Genomic DNA, 20228 nt, shown 5'->3' with positions numbered 1-20228 from the left:
CTTTATAATAACGTAATAATGTGTTAAAAACAACAAAGTAAAAACTGTAGCCACTATTATTACAGTCTCTTTGACCTTTCTTCTTGACTGGCAAAGATTAACCAAGACAGGCCAGTAATTTAATTATTGACCTGTAGTCTCTGCTCATGTCATTTAAAGGAATCAAGAAAAAAAAAAGTCAGGTTTTTCATGGAACCCCATACATTTTTTTCTATAATAAATGAGATGAAAAGTGAAAACAGCAGTGGGATATGACTTTGTTTTAATCCTTAATACTTTGCTTCTATCAGATAATGATCATTTTCAGGAGGGGGAGGCTGGGTTCATGAAAAGCATATGTAAACAGGGAGAAACCACAGTGTGTTATACACAGGATACAAACGTGCTACACAGTGAAAAAACAGCCTGTGGAATGACTCAACTGGTCATACATGTGACATTCATCTTAGTCACAAGACAAACACAATATGTCAGACAAGGTAAAAAAGCTATCTAAACCTGCCTGGCCCTGTGTGACACAGTAATTACCCCCCAAAGCTAATAACTGGTTTTGCCAACTTTAAAGACCTGCAATAAAGTGTTTGTGATAACTGGCAATGAGTCTGTCACTTTGTTGTGGAGGAATTCTGGCCCACTTTTCTTTGCAGAATTGTTTTAATTCAGCTACAGATTTGCCCGAACAGCTTTGGTACACCTTGATTCTCAAACTCTCTCAGTGAATGGCTCTGTTGAGATCAATCTACAACTTTTTTACATGGGTTGTACTCTGATATTCTGAACTCTCCAAAATATGATTTTTTTAGGGGTTCCAGGGGGGTGACTCCTGTAATTGTAAAAAGAAGTCACATTCTACATTAGTCGATGGGGAAACAGCCCCAAATCCCCATGGACCAGTGCAGATCTATCTAATGACAACGATAATGATGGTGATTTTAAAGGCTTATGTGTGTGTCTGTCATTACAGCTAAATGAGAGAAACAAACAAAGATGTTCTGAAACTTAAGGCAATTTTTCAAAGATTCAAGTTTTTAATCAAAGCTGATATTAACAATTTGATGTTGAATAAAACAAACATGAAATTGAAGGACCTTCACTGGTAGTTTCTGCTACATACCAAACATATGTACAGGTGCACTCAGACCTCTCTGAGCACCCAAGCTCAGAGAGGTCTGACATGAATCATAAATGACAGACTTTAATGTGTCTCAAACACAGGCATTCTCATGACATATAAGTGACCCACGTGGTTAATCATGAAACATTTGGAAACAATGTCCTGGCATGTTATTGCACACAGTTCATTTGAGTTCCTCACTTTTACAAGGAATTTGGCGATGTTTGTGTTGATCTGTGTGTCCTGGATAGTTGGCTGTCTGGTTAGTCGTTGCAGCTGCTTGCAGAAAAAGACCAGTTCTCTGCACGAGCAGTCGGGCCTTCCTTCACAGCTGCAGGGTTTCGGTACAACGACCAAGGACTCCACCACAGCAAAGCAACTGCTCGTTTCTATTACTGAATTGTTTCTTTTTAATGTGCCACTGCACTCCAAACTAGTAACCAGCATGTTCTTATAAACACAACGTTTATATTCAGTTACGCTGTCACGATGTGGCTGGCACCACGAAAGTGTTTCATTCTTCTGCAACGCTGCAATTTCTCTTGGTGTCAAAACTCTCTGAGAGCCACTTCCCAGAGTCACTAACTCTTCTCCAATGTAATTTAATGACTTTGTAAAACGATCACAACTTGCCATGGAACAGAAGAAGTCTTTGATTTCTGTGCTGGCGTCCTGAAGGGTAGCACTTCCTTGTCTTATTATTTTCTCATATGAAAAGAAATTCTTGAAAATCTGTAATGAAATTGACTGCGTACCAGAGTACATCTGCAACAGTCTGCTGTTCATGTCTTGAAAAACAAAGACTGAATTGGCCCACAAAAGCCCCCAGTTCCGGACACCTTCTGTAAGATGCGTCAACAAATGGCAGTCGTACGAACAATGCTCGAGTCCATAGAGAGACGGTATCTGTGCTACAAACTGAACCAGACACAACTCTGCACAGTTGAGCTCATCCTGAGTGGCAAAGTGGGAGAGGAGGACGTGAAGGGCACAAGGAAGAAGCATCCAGTGCTTGTAGTACACTGCTGGCAAAACATTCCTCAGTATTACAGGAGAATAGAGGAGAGCAAATGCTCTCCACTCACAAGCTGTCCAATGCATCCTCTCACTGAGGCTCCTGGGACTTCGGCTGATTTCATTTGGTGGCTGGATCTCACACAAGGCTCTGTCCAGGTTGTTTAAATGCTCATCTGTCAAATGGAAGTCCTTGCTGGCATAAAGCGGGTCGAACCACAGATTGACGAACTGACGGACAACGCCCAGACAAAAACAGTGCATGTAATCTGGAACAAAGCCTTTGATGATGTCAAATGACGGCAAAAGAAACAGGAGACTTGGACCTTTAACCCCCATTTGACTCTGGTCATAACTATTTCCCATCACTAACTCAGCAAGTTGCACCGTTTCAGGCATGTGTCTCAGATCACAGCCGTCCATCTGTATCGGGTAAACTCTGGTAAAACCCCTGCCCTTTATAACCATCTCACCTTTGTGGTAGCAAAAACCACAACCAAATTCTTTGTTGAACGGCTCAAAGTTCTGCACCATTGCTCTTGCTATCGCATCACATGTGCATATTTTAACTGTTACCGTGGTGTGATGCTCCGAGCCGATCTCATCTTTCCAACAGAACCCTGCAGCAGACAGTTTCTGAAGCTCGTTAATGAACGGAGTCAAAAAACTCTGAACTTGTGGTTTTCCTTTGCCAAACCATAAAGTGTGCAACAGAACGTTTTTGCACCGTTCCACATACGGTAGTTCATTGATGGTACACAGGATGGGCCAGATGGAGTATTTTGAGGAGCTGAACACGGGCGAGCCATCGCAGTTGAAGGTGAGTGTAATACTGCCGTCTTGTCTTTCACTCTTGTATTCGTTTCCAGTGTGGACATCAGAAAAGGAATAATCCCTTGTGAAATGCTTCCCAAGCTTTGAGTGGACGCGTGCAAGGAGGTTTCTTAGCTGAATTTCGAGCGGCATTACAAGGAAGTAGTAAGCCTTCAAGATCAGATATTTTCTGCTCAAGCTCTGCTGGCACACACTACACTCATTACCGGGATCCACACCAAGGTAGTTTGTACACCTGGGGCAATAAAAGTGAATCTCAGTCTTTCCATTGTAATCAGTCGAATGCTTTTTTAAAAAGCGAAGCGACTTTGGAACACATCCGGGTACCACCAAGTTTAGGAGGTGCAGGAGATCTCTGGATGCTGCTTTTGACAAGCCGTGCTTCACAATGAACGCCAGGAGGAGCAGGAGGAGGGCTCCCATTGTGACTGAGGAACCAGCATATATCTTCTTCTCTTCACAGAAAAACTGCTCCTAGTAACACAGGCCAGAAATATGCTTTAAAAGCTAAATGTAGTAGAAATGAACCAAAATGTCATCATTTCCATATGTAAAAAAATAACAAATGAAAAATACTAACTGTCGGATCTTCTTCTGTAGTTTCATCATCAGATGAAGCAGAGTTGGTCGTTCCTTGGTGCTACAACATAAAAGAGAAAGAGATATAAGCAGGTATATTAAGTTCCGGTGCACGAGAAAACCCTGCTGTCATGCTCACATTTAAGCTCCTCTTCACCTACACATACAGTCTCCAAAATAATTTAGTGTATCAAGCATTAATTAAATAATTGATTAAAAGTTTATCCAAAATCTGTGCACTGTGCAGCCCCACACACAGGGTGATCTGCAGTAACTCACTAACATGACATTAACATCATTTTAACGAGATTAACGCCAACAGCACTACTAAAACTATATAATATTGTAACAGAGAAGTTACCAATGTTTGCTTAGGATGTATCCTAAATGGCTGAGGTTCAAGAGGTGAAGTCTAGTAGGAACTTAGTGGTTACAGCTGCCTGTGTTAGTATCCTTGAAGTACCCGTGCGCCTAATAATTCACAACTTCAAACTTAAATCAAATTTGGTCAAATTTGGTTTCCTGGATATGTTTACTCCTTCATCACAGACTGGTTTTTTGGGATGCTTTAAACGATAGTTGCAGATTTCGGACAGAATCTGCAGATTATACAGTACAAATAAAATGTTCACATTTCTCCAACGTTGTCTTCCCAACAGTTTCACTGGATGGCCAGGAAGCGTTTGCGATGTCTTCTCCGGAGCTGAAAATTGGCGTCTGTCTTGTGTCAGTGACGTAAAAGACGGATTTAATGCGACATGACCATTCAAACAGCAGTCGCTTTCTAAAACATCAGATATGTATCAGATTCAGTACCACATACGAAAGTGACCCAGATCGGATTTGAAAATATCGAATTTGTGCCGTTCACACTGTCATACCATGATCGGATATGGGTCGCATAGGGTCAAATAAGTCGGATTTGATGCGCTTTCGTCTCCAGTGTGTGAACGCATTCTAAGTTGGGCGTCTTGATTGCGTTTGTGGTGTGGGTTCCTTCTTCAAATTCATTATTTGGATGGTTTGCTTTAGTTTTAACTAAGTAATTATTGCACTTCTTACTGCATGTGCATATTTACCATTTCATGGTCCGGATCTCCAGCTGACAGATGACTGGCCTGCAAGTCAGAAAAGGATGGCTGATGAACATCTTGATGTCATCATTTTGATATCCTTAAAATCATTTTCACTTATTGTTACTTCACATACAATAGGGTCTTCTTCATCTTCATCAGATGAGTAAGAATCTGTGTTTCCATCACTGCAGATGATGTTATCGCTCTAAAAATTTAACAGGAAAACAGAATGAGGACCTGCACTTGAAACCATGCTGTCTGCTATTTTTGGTTCCTCCCTAAAAGGACTGGAGAGGTCAATTTGAATGTAAATGTGGCCAAATTTAGATCAGGCATGTTAATAATATTGAGATGGTATTTTTCAGTTTTCTATGTCGACTAATCGTCTCTGGATTTTAAAAGGTAAACAGAATGAGGGGTTCTTGTCTTTCCAAACAATGCTCAAACTGAAGATGCTTTACCATTTTATGGGCTGAACTTCCTCCTCTGATATCTGACGGTCCAGCCTAGGAGACAGGAAGTGATGAGCTACAAACATCTTCATGTGATAATTTATTGTATATCATTTATAAATATATATATATACAGTAGCTAACACACCATATTCTCTTCATCTGCTGCTTGAGTACGAGATGAGTCGGAATGTATGATCTTTCCATCCTTGTGGGTAGTGCTAAAGTCTCTCTGGATTTAAAGAGAAATATATAGAATGATAGGTTTTATTAGATTACTTTAAAAATCAGATATTTTAAACAATCATTTAAACAATTTTAACAAATACATAAGCACTAACGTCTTGTTCTGTAGTCTCATCTTTAGATGAAACAGCAGTAGCCTTTCCTCGCTGCTATAGAGAAAGAGACAGAATATAGATGTGAGCCAGAAGAAAAAGACCCAAGCATCCTCACAGTCAAGCACACTTTTACACGACATATGCCGAGAGATACATGACTCCAAAATAAATAACTAAAACCTCAGTCAAGCACTAAAATTAATACCATTATATTATAAACTTTAAAGAAGTTCATTTAAATTTAAAGCTTACATGTAAGTCCTCATTATTTTAAATCAGAAGTCACTGTAAATTTTTACATTTACTGTCTAGTATAAAGACAGCATAAACAGTATATTGTCAGTAGAGTTGGATGTCTCAAGACCGGTCTTGGTCTCGAGACCACTTTTACGTGGTCATGGTCTTGTCTTGGTCTCGGTCCCATTTTGGCCTTGCTGTCTCGGTCTTGCTGTCTCAGATCGGGAGATTTGGAGTCAACAGTATCCATGACACACAACGTAGCGTTTGATAATGTGTCATGTGCAAAAGCATCAGCTCTAAGAGCCGTGCTTAGAGAGTGCTTTGTAGTGAACCAGAAGAGTCGACTCCCCTTGAGTGAGACCCGCTCCTCAGCTCTCACACAGTGGCTCAGCTACGCTCTGTGAAGGTTCTCAGTCATCCAGGTCATTGTAGTCAAAGGAGCTTACAAAGAGAAGTCCAGTCTCGTCTCGACTTTCTCTTGGTCTTTACTCGGTCTGTCTTGGTCTCGATACCCTCTGGTCTTGGTATTGTCTCGGTCTTGTTTTAGGCGGTCTTGACTACAAGTCTAACTGTCAGTGTAGACGATGGAGATCAGCCTGGACAACTCATAAAACATCTGCTCACATCTGGTTGAATTAAGTGGTTGAATTCAGATTACAAAGAGCAGTAAACCACAGATCACCAGTACAGTTGTTGTGAATAGAAAACTAACAATGGAGAGCATGGGGTTCCATGGAGATGAACCAAGTGGCAATCTGCAGGGCTAAAAATTAAAACCAAACACAGAAGTGCCAAAAACTGCAGTTCCTCAAGTGGTCACTTGAAACTGGCTTCAAAAATGTGTTAAAACCCACAGAGTGTCATCTTAAAATGTCTAACTTTAGAAGTAAACATGTGGTCTGGCACTGAAAAAACAACATTTCTGTACCCAAAATACCAATAATGAGGCTACAAAGTTAGCCACATAACCATGGCGATATCGTGTGTGGGTAAGTCCATCCTTCATAAATAGTCTATATGTATTGCTCAGTTTTTAAGCCAACCATAAGTGGCCATTTAAGGTATTGCAGTTTTCTGGAAAGGCTTTATTTTTCTTATGCAGTGTGTGCATATATAAAAAGTTGAAATTTAAAATTTGGCTGGAGATTTTCGTTCCACTCCTAGTAGTATTAGTCTGAAAGGCAGACCAGTTGGACTGCACAAAGAGACCAGTCTGAGTGAGACTGGAGCCAAATTTAGATCAGATATGTTTTTCTATTCTTAGTTTTCCCCAGTTTTTTCCCAGAGCCTTCGCACATTTCGTCTTTCTATTTTTCCTTCTAAAGTTCATCAACTCTTGAATTAATAAAATTTACCTTTTTGTGATGCAAATCTTCTCCTCTGTCTTTTGGCTCACTAGAGCCATTACCAACCTAAGAGACAGGAAAAGATGCATCAAGTCATATGGTAAACATTAATCTGCGGCTACACCTCAGAGATCAAACTGTCATGGATTTCAGTAGAGTGATTAACATTTCTTTAAGTGAACCCATTACCAAAATAATTTTATACAAATAAAAATTAAATTCTGGATTTTTGGGGAGTGGAAAAGCAACATGCTCTTATTGGTGTGGACTGGAATAGGTAGGTGGGGCAAGTATTCACTGGTGGGATGTCACCCATGTTATATCCTGTTCATCTCATTACTTCTTTGAGTGCATTTCACAAGAGTTACTCAAACAACATTGTGCGAATCTTTGGGGTAAATTGCAGGAAATGAATTGCCAAAATTAAATAATTAAAAATTTGTAGCAAATTTCATTTCAAGAAATAAACTGAAACGACATTCAGATTAGTATATTATATATTCACAATCTCTAAAAAGACATTTTAGCGGTTAGAAAATGTAAATATGAAAATGACAAAAATGCTTTTATTAATGGAGAATGTTTAGTAATGCAAGGTGTGTGTGTGTGTGTGTGTGTGTGTGTGTGTGTGTTGGGGGGGGGGGGGGGGGGGGTCACTTGATCTGTGTCTCATGTATGATCACATGCTCTCATACTGTGAGCTGGACCAGTATATGGTACCATGGAAAAGTTTTTCGTTTTCTGCTTCCTGATTTATTACACTTACATGTTTCATATCATCAAAGTAATTTTAATATTAGACAAATTTAACCTGCGTAAATAAAAAATCCAACTTTTTAAATACGTTTTAAAATTTATTAAGGGAATAATCTATCCAAACCTACCTGACCCTATGTGAAAAAGTAATTTCCTCCCTTGTTAAATGATGACTTAACTGTGATTAATCGACATTTTTTGGAAAGCCGAGTTCAATTTCAGTAGCCACACTCCTATTATTTAATTACAGAAATCACTTGAATAGAACCTGTCTGACATCCACCGACCTGGAAAGGATTACAAAGCCATTTCTTAGGTTTTGGGACATCAGCGAACCACAGTGAGAGATATTATCCACAAATGGTTTAAAACACCTTCTAAAGAAAAACAAGGTCTAGTCTGAAATCCAACTGATGCGCTTTGGCATGACCGCTGATGCTCCAATGTGGCCACTGGCCGCTAAATAATAACTTCCACATTTGTTTTCATCAGGGTTCAGAGCTAAGAAGCTCGTCTGGATGCTGCAGGCGTCTAGTTTTGTACACACGGCTGCTTGATTTGCTGTTTGCAGAGTAATTAAGGGTTACCTCGCTGATCTTTGTCTTTGCAGACGTCTTTCTAGGGCGCCCACTTCTCGGCAGAGTAGCCACAGTACTGAATCGCTTCCATTTAAGCACAATGTCCCTAACTGTGTTGCGATGAATATCCAAAGTGCGTGCGATTATTTTATAACCTTTTCCAGCTTTGTGCAGATCAACAATTTGCGATCGTAAAGCTTCCGAAAGCTCGTTTTTGCGAGGCATGATTCACGTATTCATTACGGGTTTCAGCTACCAGGAAGCGCTTCCCCCTGCACCGGAAGTGTGAATGGATATTTATTTATATATATATATTTGAATATATTTTATTTTATGGGGCTTTATAATAACAAAATATAAAACCTGGAAATGTTGAAAAAAACCTCAGTAGTCGGATTATTATAGTTTTTTTTTTTTATTAATTTACACTTCTACCAAAGAATGTGGTTCCTGCAGCACCTCCCAAAAAACTGGACCAGTTTATCTAAGCACGGGCTCTTTTTACTTACTGTTAATCTCTTTCCACAATAGTTCAAGAGTGTAAAATACCTGCTGACTGTTTCTTCGTTAAACTGTCCTTGCATATTTGACATTAATAAATAGCTCACACAAAAAGATCTTGTTCAGATCTTTCTGAGAAAAACTGAATTTCAGAAACAAGCGAATATTTCTGTTGTTTTCCTCCTTATCCACAAAGCGAAGTGTTGCATTACTCTCTGGAAATTCTTGACCTTGGCATGTATAGTTGCAAATTTTGTTATATAAATAACAAACTTTGAAAATCTTCCGTCTCGTGAGAGACTCATTAACTGTTCAACTTCAGCACCCACATAAAAATAATGACAATCGATCATGTCTGAAGCTGTGCGATTTAGTGTTGCAAAAAAAACCCACACAGTGCTCCCCAAAATACTTTTAAATTAAGATTTTATTCGGCAACGTTTGTGATTTTACACATGCAATTCTGCAGGATTGACAGCTTCACTGAAACTGAAGATTTCTGAGAATACATGTACTAATACCGTGTGCTTTGATATCTTTAATCTAATGTAGACCACAGACATTAACACTCAGTACACTCAGTATGTCACAAGAAACAAGCCGGTCTGTCTGAACCTATGCACACAGATCACATAATGCATTTTGCAGAACCCATCTGGATATCTGTGTCAGGGTAAATCAAACCAAATGTGCGTATGTTTAGGTGTGTGTGTGTGTGTGTGTGTGTGTGTGTGTGTGTGTGTGTGTAAGCTGCCTGAGCACATTAGGTGTGCAAAGGCAGATTCTGTGGGGGTTCTGCAGGCAGATTATTTTGGGCTTCAGCTTCAGGCTCAGCTGGAGCTTTTGCCTCTGTGGGAGAAATATGAAAAAAATTAATGAATTAAAACACAAGCCAAAGAATGTAACAACAATGCTGGATATGTCACAGTCAGTTTACCTTTATCTTCAGGTTTCTGTGTCTGTGGCTGAAACTGTAGTTCTCCATTAGGACCCGCAGGAGGCTGCCCATCCACTGCCTGCTGTTCTTTCTGTCGCTGAGACATTTCTAATACAGCCTGCCATTTAAAAAAAGAAAAAAAGAAACAATTAACTATTTTTTAAGTTTCAGATGATGTAAGAAAGTGACCGCCATGGTAGGATTGTTACCTGCTGGTACTCTCTCCTCTGGGCCTCCAAGGCTTTGCCTCTCTCCCTCAGCAGCTCCTGCTCCTGAAGCAGAGTCTCAGCCCTCCTCTTCAGCTCTTCCTCCTTGTCCCTGAGTTCAGCCTCAAATCGCTGGAGCTCTTCCTCTGTATACACTGGCTTGTTTTCCAGAGTCTGCAGCGACAACAGCGGGATGCAGGTAACGCACACATCCATCCATTTAAAAAAGAAAACACGTCCCTCCCTCTTCCCGGGGAGGGACATCGAGATGTTTCCAAACCAGCTGGGGCCTATAACTTCTCCATCATGTTCTGTGTCTGCCGCAGAGCCTCCTACTGGTAGCACATGTCCAACACCAGCACCTCACTTATGAGCCTCACAGGAGGCATCCTGTTTAGATGCCTCAAGCACCTCAACAGGCTCCTTTAGCCACGAAGGAGTTGCCTCCCAAATGGCCAAGATTCCCACCCTATGCATAAGCTTACTTGTAATGCTTTTAACCTTTAGCTTATTTTTTAGTCACTACCTTGGAGCCATAGGTGAGGATAGGAATGTAGATCGACTGGAGATCCAACAGTTTTGCTTTCATGCTCAGCTTTCTCTTCACCATATCGGACTAATACAGCGTCTGCATCACAACAAATGCTGCACCAATCTGTATCTCAATCTCCTGCTCCGCACTGTGAAAACACTGGTGAAAAAGACTCTGAGAATTCCAATTCATCCAAAAACTCTGCCCTAACCTGCAGTGGATACTCCACCCTCTTATAGTTATCTGATCCCCAATCGATGAAATTAGTTAAAGCATTATGCATGCATTATCTCATTATTGAAAAGAACACCACTGTCACACCCAGTCTGATTTTCCAAATGTCCATTGGTAAACAGGAATTAAAAAATAAAAAGTACATCAAAGAGTTTTCATTGGGTCAACTTGTGAGAGACTCATTAACTGTTCAACTTCAGCACCCACGCTTTCCAGGCTCATCCTGGGAACTTGAACCACACACCCAGTGCAAAGCATCCACCCACTTCCCCAACCTTCAGGCCACCTCTGAGCTCCTTACCTCCCACTCTTTGGGATTACTGAACTCTTTCTTCTCTGTGGACTTGAGGAATTCCTCCAGGCTGACGAGCCGGTCTTTGTTTGCATCCACCTTTTAACACAGGAAGGTTGGCTGCGTCAGTTAAAGAAAAACCCAGTAAAGGTGGGAAATGGTGAGATAAATAATTAACAATTTACATTTTTCATGACATGCTCCCTCATCCTCAGCCTTTCTTCCTCCATCTCCATCATATCATCTTCCTCATTCTTTGGGTCGTAGACCTTCTCCAGCTGGAGGAGGGAAATAAACAGATGTTAGCCGCTACTCTGATGCTGTGCATATGTCTGCTGTCAGCTTGTAAAAAAGCCTGCAGGAACTTAGGAACACAGAGAAGAGCTGCATTTTGAAGGAAATAGAAATCAAACCAGGATTTTAAGCAGTCTCAGGATAAAACTAAATCTAAATCAAAGTTTAATTGAAGCAGTCATGATGTGGATGTAAGCAGGATTGTACACCTCCTTTGTAAAGAGAGCCTCCAGTTCCTGCTCATCCAAAACACCGTCTTCATTTGTATCTAAATGAAACAGAGAATAAATGAGAACCCTTCTTTCTTTGTTTTTAAAAAAACATATAACCCATTAACATGAAAAAAAGAGAATGGCTTAAAGCGAGTTGCTGTCACCCACCATGCAGTTTAAAAAAGGTCTTGGGATTGAACTCCTGAGGATCCAGTCCATCTGTCTCCTCCCAAACTTCCCGCAGCTGATCAACGCTACCCTGAGTGGGAAAAATATTTTTTAAAACAGACTGAAAACCTGAGTCATTTCTAATGGTTTCTGATAAAAACGAACACGGATGTATCAGTCGCCCACCGGAGCGTTAACTTTAGGATGCTGGCGGTGTTTCTCCTTCAGCTCCTGCATTCTCTTCTCCTCCTTTTCTCTCTTCTCCTGATCAAGGCTCTTCAGGTACTCCCGCCTCTCATGCTCCTTCAGCATCTCGTAGCGCTTGAACTCCTCGTGTCTCTCTGCGTCGTAGTTCTCCAGGTCCTTAGTGGCCTAGATGAAAAGCCAGAGAGATAAAAGATATTATTGCTGCTACTATTGCTGTTAATAATATTTTTTTTAAAAATAAGTGAGGTATAGCACAAAATAGACAGTCTGATCAGTGTTGTTATGATTCTCGAGATCTGTCACACTCTGTGAAACAAATGGACAAAAATTTCTTTAAAAACTCCTAAAATTCTTCTTCATTTATCGCTGCAGCAACTTACCGTTGAGATTAGAAGCTCGAGATCTTTGGCCTCAAAGGTGTTTTGATTGTGCGGATCCAGATGTTCAAACTGCTTCAGAAGGGAGGCATGGTCCATCTGAAGACCTGTATGGATCATATGTGAATAACCAATCACATACTGGACTACCATTTGGTTCTATATATATTACTGAATAAATACACAGATTTGTACGGAGATTTTTTTTTGTAAATAACAGACTGATAAAAATGGACTGACATACAAAATTTCCATAATCAGTTAAGATAAGAAAAGTCAATGGTTCACAAATTTCTGTGAAGGTGTTAAAAATCTTTTTCATTTTTTAAAAAAGATTATTAAATCTAATAAGAACTTTAGTATACAGTTAACTGCAAACTTTTCAGTGATGTGGATCAAAGGAATCCCACTCACTCTGTGTGTTGGTGCTGTCCAGTTTGGCCTTTAGCAGCATCCTGAGACGAGAAACCTCCTGACGCTTCAGCTCATCCAAGCGAGTTCTGACATGATGACTGACCAGGTCCAGCTCTTTACTGAGACGCCCGTTCTGATGGCAAACATGAGAAATCCAGGTGAGTTTAAACAGTTTGGACACAATGCCAGCTGCTAGAATGTAAACAGTACACAGGGAAGCCTACCGACTGAGAAGGAAGAACGTGAAACAGAGGCAGAGGTGGAAACCAACCTTAATGTCCTCTGTGTTTGCTGTCTGCAGTTTCTCTCTGAAGTGCGGGTCTGTCTCTAAAACCTCAATCACCTCTCTGAGGTACCGGTCGTAGTACAGGCCAGTGTCCTATTTTGTAAGGAAATGTTAACCACAACAAGTCTCTGGTCATAAAAACAGGTCACGAGGTAGAAGAAAAAACAAATGACAGAATAATGAGCCATTACCATGTTCTCTTCCTGCACTTCCTCTTTAGGGACCTGCTGGGCTGCATTGCGATCTATAGGCACTGACCAGACCTCGACAGAGATGGACAGCAGCAGGAGCCAGCCAGATATCCACTTCATCCTCCTTTAATATGAATATCAATAACAAAAATATCTTCCAGTGTCAGTTCTCCTACATACCTACATTTATATGTAACTTGGTACATTAAAAAAATCTGTATGATGCATTTAACTCACAGAGAACCTCCTTCCCCTAAAATCTCACAACACACAACTCAATTATGACATTTTCAAACAAAAGACCCTGTAAGGATACTCATGTGCAAATAGGTCATGTTTCCTATTGTTTTGATTACATTACATTTACTTCATAATACTTGGTGTATACATTATGTAGATTTCCAGGAGTGGTGTGTCTTCTGGTATCTGTAGTTGTAGTTTAGGAAGTGTGAGAATCTGAATGATCTTCACCAATAACAAACCTCAGGTAGTGCTCTGGACATAGTTTATCATCTTTTTTCTATTTTTTTCCCCAATACTATATAATTTAACTCCTATACAACCTTAATCTCAGTCAACAAATTATACGCAGTGGTTACAGCAGGAAAGTGAGCTAGTCACTTTTAGGTTTTAATGTGATTAGTTGATGACCGATGAATGCCGAATTCACCAGACGACTGCAAGGATCTATACAAAGTCTAAAACTGTAGTTCTTCGTAGATTTCGATGTATCCTTGGATATATAAAAAACAGTAATATGACATTTTGATAAGAATTAACGCAATAGATGTAATCCAAGAGGGAAGAAGTGTTACAAATAGGAGCTATACCGGCATTCTGAGATGAGATTTCATGTGCCATTTGTAATGATACCATCTATATTATTATTTATTAATAAGGCATTTGTTAATTAATGGTATTGTTTAGCTATTGCTAGGAAGCTAACTAGCTTAAGTAAGAACACTACGGATGCGGAAAATGGATACTGAGTGATGACGATTTAGCCCCCAAAAAATAATCTATTCGTTAACAGCGAACCCCTGTCACTGTAAACCCAACACAAACCTAAATTAATGATTCGCTTATGGCTTATTTCAGGCCTCTTTCGTTATTAATTGATTTTACAGATGATGTTAGAGCTCCGTGTTTTCACATCGCCGAACATGTAAGCAAGAAACGCATAGCACATTTCTTTCTACGACACAGTTTTCTCTTAATTTCTCGTACACTCTTGGTCGGCGTTAAACTGACACATAAAACTTGTCATAACACTGAAAAACATCCTTACATAGGCAGTATCTTACCGCAAGTTTGTTTTGGATATCTGACCCAATGCTTCAAGCACGAGCTGTATTTGCGTCGGATAAAACTGACGTCATGGGAATGCGGATCTCCTCCTGTGTGCTCCCTTCAGGTAACGTCGGAAATATCATACACATCCTTTTTTTTTTTACGGGTAAGGAGCTTTGGAATTGTGATCACAATTTTGTATTATAGTGAACATAATGCAAGCTCACCGTGATAAATGTGCCACATAATTAATGAGACAAAATCCCCCTTTAGTGAGATAACATCAAATATAAGAGATTGCTTTTGGAGGCGCGTGGCTTTGCACATGAAGGCATCAACGGATATTAGGTAAAAAAAATAGACACAAAATATGTACAAACATTTTTAATAGCTTTAAAAATAGATTTTCTGTGTATTGAACTCAGGACAAAAACACAAAGTTATGGTAAATTGAAATAAATTAACATAAAATGAATCAACAATTGCGCATGAATAATAAATAAAAGGTATAAATATGATTCTTTAAAAAAATCTAGGCCTAATATAAAATTGATAGAAGTATTAAATATGGCACGTGGAAAAAACGCCTTTCCACAAATAAATTAACAAAAATAAATTAACAACCACACACAAAAATAGCTAAATTATATGAGGAAAAAATGTCAGAGCATTCTGAGGTCATATTGAATTTATATCAGTTTGACTGATGAGCTTAAAGGGTTTTGATTGGTTGACACTTTCAATGCAATACTTCATTCAGTGTTCACAAGTCAATCTCTCTCATGTCAGTTGGTGTTCCAGGCCTTTCGTTCTCCACCTCCTCGTCTTTTTCTGTGGGGCCCTGCTGAAGCCCACTTCTCAGACGCTGGTGGAGGGCATATTCAATCATCTCACTGTAGCACTGCAGGACAGCCTGGAAAGCAAGAAAGAGAAAAATGAAGTCTTTTGTGTAAGATATGTGTATTTCACTGCATTTGACAAAGCTTTGAAACAAGGAGGCCCTTCAAAACAAAAGAAAATGCTTCTTGTTGATTCTGTCCCTTTGCAAAATTAAAATTCCAACTGAAAACCTCATTTAAATCAAATCTAATCTAATAATTGAGTCTACTTGCAAACAAAACAGGCATTCTCACCAGGTCGGTCTGGCACAGTTCAGCCAATGCTTCACTCATAAGGGCCAGCTGAGTGAGGCCCTTGTTGCCCAGACCTCGTAGGGCACAGTTCAGTGATGCTGCAGCAACAAGCGATGGCGGGGCTCCCAGAAACCGGGAGTCGCAGACACACATGGCGGCCAGCGTGTCGCTGTGCCGCCGCAGGGTGGAAAGCTGCTCCTCTGCAGATTCACCACTGTCTCCTCTCTCCTCTACACAGGCGAGAAAATGTGGGAGAAAATCCTGCGGAGTCACTGCTGCTGTGTCCCATCGGAGGGTGGCGAGAATAACACGCTCCATTTCCTAATGGAAGGGAGCATGAAAACAGGAAAATTTTAGCTGAAGCCCAACTTTATGGGCTACATTTGAAAGACTTTGGCATCCAGTGGAGACAAATCACTGTTAGGTATTAGAGGGCCACAGCTGGGAAAGACTCCCAAATGGGATTAGGTTATTCGGAGTATGAGATAAACTCACCAACAGGTTCGATGGCAGGAAGCTGTATTCAGCTGCCGCACACAGGGTGTCAGCGGTCACGCTGTCACACTCTGTGAGCTTCGAGGCTATAAGCATGCAGCCAGCAGCTAGGCAGTACAATGAGACCGGTACAGACAGAGACGCAGACAGGAACCTGTCCATCAGAGAGACAGACAGGGGGAAGACTGTCTCATCACAACCACACTCACAGCACACCTGGAGAGGAGGGAAAAAGGATGAAAGATGTCAGGATCACAGCTGTCCCGATGACATAACTCACCCAGCACTTTGAGGCAAATCGAAAAACTGGAGCATGAGAGAACTGAATACCTCCAGGGCCCATTTGGCAAGCTCCTCCCTGCGCTCCGGATCCCTGTGGATGAGGGTGATGTAGAGCATGGAGGGCATGTATCTCTCCTCCACGTGAAGCAGCCTCTGGATCACTCGATGCCCCGACACTGTTGGGTCCCAGGCGGCTCGCAGCTGAGGCGAGCCACTGTTGTGGCCCTGGGCTTGTGCCTCCCTCTGGCTCTGATCTTGAGTCTGGTCATCCTCCACTTCCTCACACCACAGAGACACAGACATGTCTCTGTCCATCTGCACAGCCTGCTGGCTAAAATATGAACTTGTTTATGTCCAGGAGGGAATTAAAAGAAAAACCAACGTCCTTCTGCCACACGAGGAAGCTGAATAGTTTGCAGGTAAATGGAAGTTGGTAAATCACTGTAGAGCCTTCTTGGTTTTTGCTGAAATCAGTCTTCCTGAGGTGGCCCTGCTGAATATCCCCCCTCACCAGAAGCTCAAAGTTTTATACCCAGCAGTCGGGAAGAGAGGGGGAGTGGTCCAGAGGGGTGGGAAATGCCATAGGAAGGGGCAGAGACCCTCATGAGCGACATAAAATAATAAGTTAACAAACAATGCGATCTGTGCAACAATTGCCTCAACAGGTGGGGAGAGGGAGAAAGAAGGAGAGCAAGGGGAGAGAGGGAGGCAGGGGAGGGGAAAAGAGGAACAGACAAGAGAGGGTGTGGCCCGCAGGGACAGAGCAACAGCTTGTCACCGAGAGTGAAAAAAGAGAAGGACGAAAAGAAAAGGCAACGAGGGGTGAGAGAGAGACAGAGAGAGACAGAGAGAGACAGAGAGAGAGAGAGCGAAGCACCTCCAGACTGTGACAATGGGCATGGATGACAAAAGGATGAGGGTGTTTGTTTACAACGTGAGCACGGGAGGAGAGATGTTAAACGCTGATGTTCAGTCTTGTCCTGCTGTCAGAGAAAGATCCTGAAGTTCTGATATTTTTTTAGTTTCCCAAACAGTCCCATTATTTCTGTCTGTGCAGTTTCAGGGATTTTTGTGTCGTATAATGATTTGAGTCGGTGGTTTGCAGGTTTGCAATCCTAAAATGTTGCTTATGTCCCAGGATGCATTTGGAGAACTGTGATTAAGTGATTAAAAATTAAAGATAGATAAAATGAGAGTAAAATCTCACATTTCATTCAAGCGAGAATACCCTAAAGGTTCTTTGTTTTTACAAATGTTTTTTAACAAAGATATTTGGTAATTCTAGATAGATTCTATATTCTTTTGTAAGGAAACAATATAACAGCTGCGTGCAAACATACTAAACAAAAAAATGAATCAATTTTTGAAACAATTACAAATTAATCAATAAAGAAAAATAATATTTGACAGTGGGGTTGCAAACAGATTTCTTTTTTGGAAGCTTTTGCACTCTTTAGATGGAAACATTAAAATACCTTGAATACTGCACACATCTTGCGTTTCTCACCATTTATCAGGGGAGAGGAAGGGATTTCAAAAGTAGTTATAAATGTGTTCGTCAAACTTTTGGCTCTGAGCTTCTCTGTCGTCACAGATTGTCATTGTCAAAGCAACCTGCGTCCCCTTCGGTCTCCCCTCCCTGTGGCAATCTGCTGCTCTTGTATAAAGAGCGGCGAGGCCAGCGGGGAGGGCCGGGCGAGGTATGTGCAACAGACAGTGGAGCCGGGCAGGTCAATGAGCCGTATTGTCTCCCTTTACAAATCAGTGTCAGACAACAGCTCCTGGCCTTCTGCCTGCTGCTGGCTCTTCGCACACACACACTTCACACATTCATGGGGTAGACACACTTTTCACGCACTCCCCGGGGAGCCCACTGATGGTCACAATGGGGTCGCACTCCCCAGTGGAGAATACAGATTGTATTTGACACACTCATTACAGGTGGCTCTTCACACATTTAAGGCGTCAATGGCAGCTAAGGTTTCAAATGGGAGTTAAATGGACAGAGATACGAACACCATGCTGTGGATCACCACGACTTGATTTCAGCTGAGCATCAATAATTCATACCTGCTGTGACAAAGAAGTGATTCAGTTTCATATGTAACCCAAAACAGTATTTTTATGGAGGGAAAAAAAAGAACACTTCATTTATCTCCAAAGTTGGGCAGGTTCTGTATTACAGCAACCAAAGGACTATAAATAAAAAACTCAGTAAGACAGAATATGACAAAACAATAGTCCTAAAATGGTAAACTGAACAAACATAAGAAAGATTTAAAAGATGGAAATACACAATGGGAGAACATGCACCTGAAATCTGTACTTATACTATGAGCAATGTTCCGATAAAGCACTTGATTAAATTTCGCTATTGTAAACGTAAGCACGAGCTACTTTGATGAAAGTCATGAAAATAAAAAATAATCACAACCACTTAACATAATCTCATAAAATATTCCAAAACCTGAAACCCATATCATAACAAGCTAAAGCTAAAATCCCCAAGAATGCAGACCTGATTAAACAGTCCCACTTTCTGTGAAAATGCATAACATTTTCCTTCTTCATATGATGGTTGTTACTGAAGCTAAACTAAAAAAAATTAACACTGGATGTTTAAAAACATTTTAATTAACTAAAATAAAAATAGAAACTACACTCTGACGTGGATGTATTCATTGAGACTTTGGATGATTACAAGAAGGCTTTCAAAAGTTCTGTGTTTTTAATGTGATACATGATGTAATTTTCCCAAGTCTTGTGTCTAATATATGGCATCCACACAATAGTAATTAAAAAGACTGAAACCCAAAATTAATACACCCCCCCCTCCAAATCAGAATCAGTGGTTAAAAGCATATTATAACACATGTTTGAATGTACACGCAGGCATTGAATCTATACTGCAATTCTGAGTTCTTTTAGGGTATTTCAGGGCTTGTACATGAACTTACCCAAAGTTTACAACTAATTAACACAAGAGCACAATGTTTTCCCTTTAAAATATTCATGCAAGGTTAAAGTTTAAACCTGTACAAAACAATGCCAGTGCATCCTGTGTCCAGTGTTCCAAGCCTAGACCAGATTCATTCAATTTTCCTGAGTAACTGAATTCATAATAAACAAATCATAGATGAGAATCTGAGGCACAGGGAGTAGATCAGCAGCCACATTGTCTAACTGAGATGGTTATTCTTAGACACTCTGCATAATGACAACACGAAGAGACATAATCCTGCAATTCTTAGTCGATTGTAGCATTAGTGAGAGAATATTAGGTTTAAAGCGGTCGACAAGGCCTTCGCCTATAAACAGGCTTTGAAAAGGGCTGAAAGCAGATTGAGTTTGAATGAAGGACTGAGTAAGTTTGGCTCTGCCAGTCAAGTGAGGTCAGGATGGGGTGGGACGGTGGGAGGGCGAGAGGGCGAGAGTGACAGATCGTCGGGCTGTTTAAGCACCCTGCTAAATTCATACACCGCAGCTGTATTCAAACAAAATGGATCGAGGGGCTCGAAGACAGCCACCAGCCACAGGAGGAGTGCAGCAGGTCCTGAGAAGGGGGTGTGGCTGCCCGCCCCTCATTTTCCAGCTCATTTCCCAGGACAGTGGAGAACAGAGGCCCTATTTTCCCCTTGAGCTATTCACCTCACACAGACACCTGCTGGCCAGTGGGGGAGGAGAGGTTAGGGAGGGCAAAGTTTAACCAGTTCACAAGTTAAGACATAAACAAGTGCAGTTTACTGTAACAGTCTGTCAGTCTTTGACCTCAGATTTATCGGACAAATGTAAACGAGTCGTTGGAATCATTTTTACACAGACGCAGAGTAGCGAAACATCTTCACTA

At 40.9% G+C, this 20228-nt stretch overlaps 3 protein-coding genes across 3 annotated transcripts; all 3 read right to left on the bottom strand.

The window, feature by feature from the left end:
* Positions 1 to 273: 273 nt before the first annotated feature.
* On the bottom strand, positions 274 to 8595 carry LOC146711896 (uncharacterized). The gene is made up of 9 exons (XM_085454940.1): positions 8340 to 8595; positions 7006 to 7062; positions 5411 to 5464; positions 5218 to 5301; positions 5079 to 5123; positions 4751 to 4822; positions 4621 to 4659; positions 3543 to 3602; positions 274 to 3436 (listed from the first exon to the last, which is right to left on the bottom strand). The coding sequence occupies exons 1-9, from the start codon at positions 8553 to 8555 to the stop codon at positions 1196 to 1198; spliced, it is 2868 nt and encodes a 955-aa protein (XP_085311066.1). The 5' UTR covers positions 8556 to 8595; the 3' UTR covers positions 274 to 1195.
* Positions 8596 to 9240: 645 nt separating this feature from the next.
* nucb1 (nucleobindin 1) lies at positions 9241 to 14575 on the bottom strand. Its single transcript, XM_085454938.1, has 13 exons — positions 14486 to 14575; positions 13182 to 13305; positions 12976 to 13083; positions 12705 to 12837; positions 12294 to 12397; positions 11893 to 12078; positions 11707 to 11797; positions 11536 to 11594; positions 11218 to 11310; positions 11042 to 11131; positions 9978 to 10148; positions 9769 to 9886; positions 9241 to 9680 (listed from the first exon to the last, which is right to left on the bottom strand). The coding sequence occupies exons 2-13, from the start codon at positions 13299 to 13301 to the stop codon at positions 9595 to 9597; spliced, it is 1359 nt and encodes a 452-aa protein (XP_085311064.1). The 5' UTR covers positions 13302 to 13305; positions 14486 to 14575; the 3' UTR covers positions 9241 to 9594.
* A 577-nt stretch (positions 14576 to 15152) lies between these two features.
* Positions 15153 to 16697, bottom strand: ccndx (cyclin Dx). Its single transcript, XM_085455472.1, has 4 exons — positions 16430 to 16697; positions 16100 to 16315; positions 15605 to 15925; positions 15153 to 15384 (listed from the first exon to the last, which is right to left on the bottom strand). Exons 1-4 carry the CDS (start codon positions 16694 to 16696, stop codon positions 15235 to 15237), a joined length of 954 nt encoding a protein of 317 aa, XP_085311598.1. The 5' UTR covers position 16697; the 3' UTR covers positions 15153 to 15234.
* Positions 16698 to 20228: the final 3531 nt, after the last annotated feature.

The sequence above is a fragment of the Copadichromis virginalis genome, linkage group LG4 (assembly GCF_057382275.1).
Source record: "Copadichromis virginalis isolate Kocher_CV1m ecotype Utaka linkage group LG4, C_Virginalis_male_GT1.1, whole genome shotgun sequence".
Taxonomy (NCBI): Eukaryota; Metazoa; Chordata; class Actinopteri; order Cichliformes; family Cichlidae; genus Copadichromis; species Copadichromis virginalis.
Note: the sequence above shows the minus strand (reverse complement) of the source record. Positions and strands in the feature narration are given on the sequence as shown.

Coding starts and splice junctions, on each gene's coding strand:
- LOC146711896 (XM_085454940.1), bottom strand. CDS start 8,555: ATGCCTCGCAAAAACGAGCTTTCGGAAGCTTTACGATCGCAAATTGTT. Junction 4,660..4,750: donor AAGATGAAGAAGACCCTATT/GTATGTGAAGTA, acceptor TCTGACTTGCAG/GCCAGTCATCTGTCAGCTGG. Junction 3,437..3,542: donor CTACAGAAGAAGATCCGACA/GTTAGTATTTTT, acceptor CTGTGTTACTAG/GAGCAGTTTTTCTGTGAAGA.
- nucb1 (XM_085454938.1), bottom strand. CDS start 13,301: ATGAAGTGGATATCTGGCTGGCTCCTGCTGCTGTCCATCTCTGTCGAG. Junction 11,798..11,892: donor ATCCTAAAGTTAACGCTCCG/GTGGGCGACTGA, acceptor TTTCCCACTCAG/GGTAGCGTTGATCAGCTGCG. Junction 9,887..9,977: donor AGAGGAGAGAGTACCAGCAG/GTAACAATCCTA, acceptor TTTAAATGGCAG/GCTGTATTAGAAATGTCTCA.
- ccndx (XM_085455472.1), bottom strand. CDS start 16,696: ATGGACAGAGACATGTCTGTGTCTCTGTGGTGTGAGGAAGTGGAGGAT. Junction 15,926..16,099: donor TCCTGCCATCGAACCTGTTG/GTGAGTTTATCT, acceptor CCCTTCCATTAG/GAAATGGAGCGTGTTATTCT. Junction 15,385..15,604: donor AACTGTGCCAGACCGACCTG/GTGAGAATGCCT, acceptor CTTGCTTTCCAG/GCTGTCCTGCAGTGCTACAG.